The sequence below is a fragment of the Centrocercus urophasianus genome, unplaced genomic scaffold, assembly GCF_019232065.1.
Source record: "Centrocercus urophasianus isolate 14NV4802_14NV808 unplaced genomic scaffold, USGS_Curo_1.0 seq_53, whole genome shotgun sequence".
Lineage (NCBI taxonomy): Eukaryota > Metazoa > Chordata > Aves > Galliformes > Phasianidae > Centrocercus > Centrocercus urophasianus.
In genome coordinates, this window is record NW_024885122.1 from 299,728 (window position 1) to 300,301 (window position 574).

Sequence of the window (574 nt, forward strand, 5' to 3'; positions counted from 1 at the left end):
GGGCAGGGAACGGGCAGGGAACGGGCAGGGAACGGGCAGGGAACGGGCAGGGAACGGGCAGGGAACGGGCAGGGAACGGGCAGGGAACGGGCAGGGCAGCCCCGAGCGGCCTCACCTCAGCCCAGCGGCCTCCCACGTCCAGCAGCAGGACGCACAGCGGGTCCGACTTGGAACCGACGTCGCGGTCGAGGAGGCGGCGGCAGATCACGGACAGCTGCACCCGGCTCACGCACTGCGCCATCTGCGGGAGAAGCGCGGCAAGGGGTCACGGCCCGGCCGGCCCCGCAGCACCGCGCGGCTCGGCGCAGGGCGGATCCTGGCTTTCCGTGCCCGCTCCGCCCGGTGCCGCCGGGCTCTCCGCCTCGCGGCCGCGGCCCCTAACGCGAGCCCGGCCCATTCCTCCCGCCCGGCCCGAGCCCCGACAAGATGGAGGCCGTCCGGAGCGGGTCCGTCTCCGCTGCCGGCTGCGGCCCGGAAAGGGCCGAGGAAGCGCCGCTCTCAGCGCCACGCGCGCCTCTCCCCGGGCCTCGCGCTCGCTATTCGGAAAACAACGGCGGCTTTCGGCCGCCGCACG

At 75.6% G+C, this 574-nt stretch overlaps 1 protein-coding gene across 2 annotated transcripts in view; it reads right to left on the reverse strand.

Moving 5' to 3' along the window:
• The window catches only part of CPNE1 (copine 1), a 15,296-nt gene extending 15,055 nt beyond the window's left edge, over positions 1–241 (reverse strand). For both annotated transcript variants that reach the window (XM_042835527.1, XM_042835526.1), the window contains exon 1: positions 116–241. In XM_042835527.1, coding sequence (XP_042691461.1) covers positions 116–241 — 126 coding nt within the window. The remainder of the gene's footprint in view (positions 1–115) is intronic.
• Between the last annotated feature and the right edge of the window lie 333 nt (positions 242–574).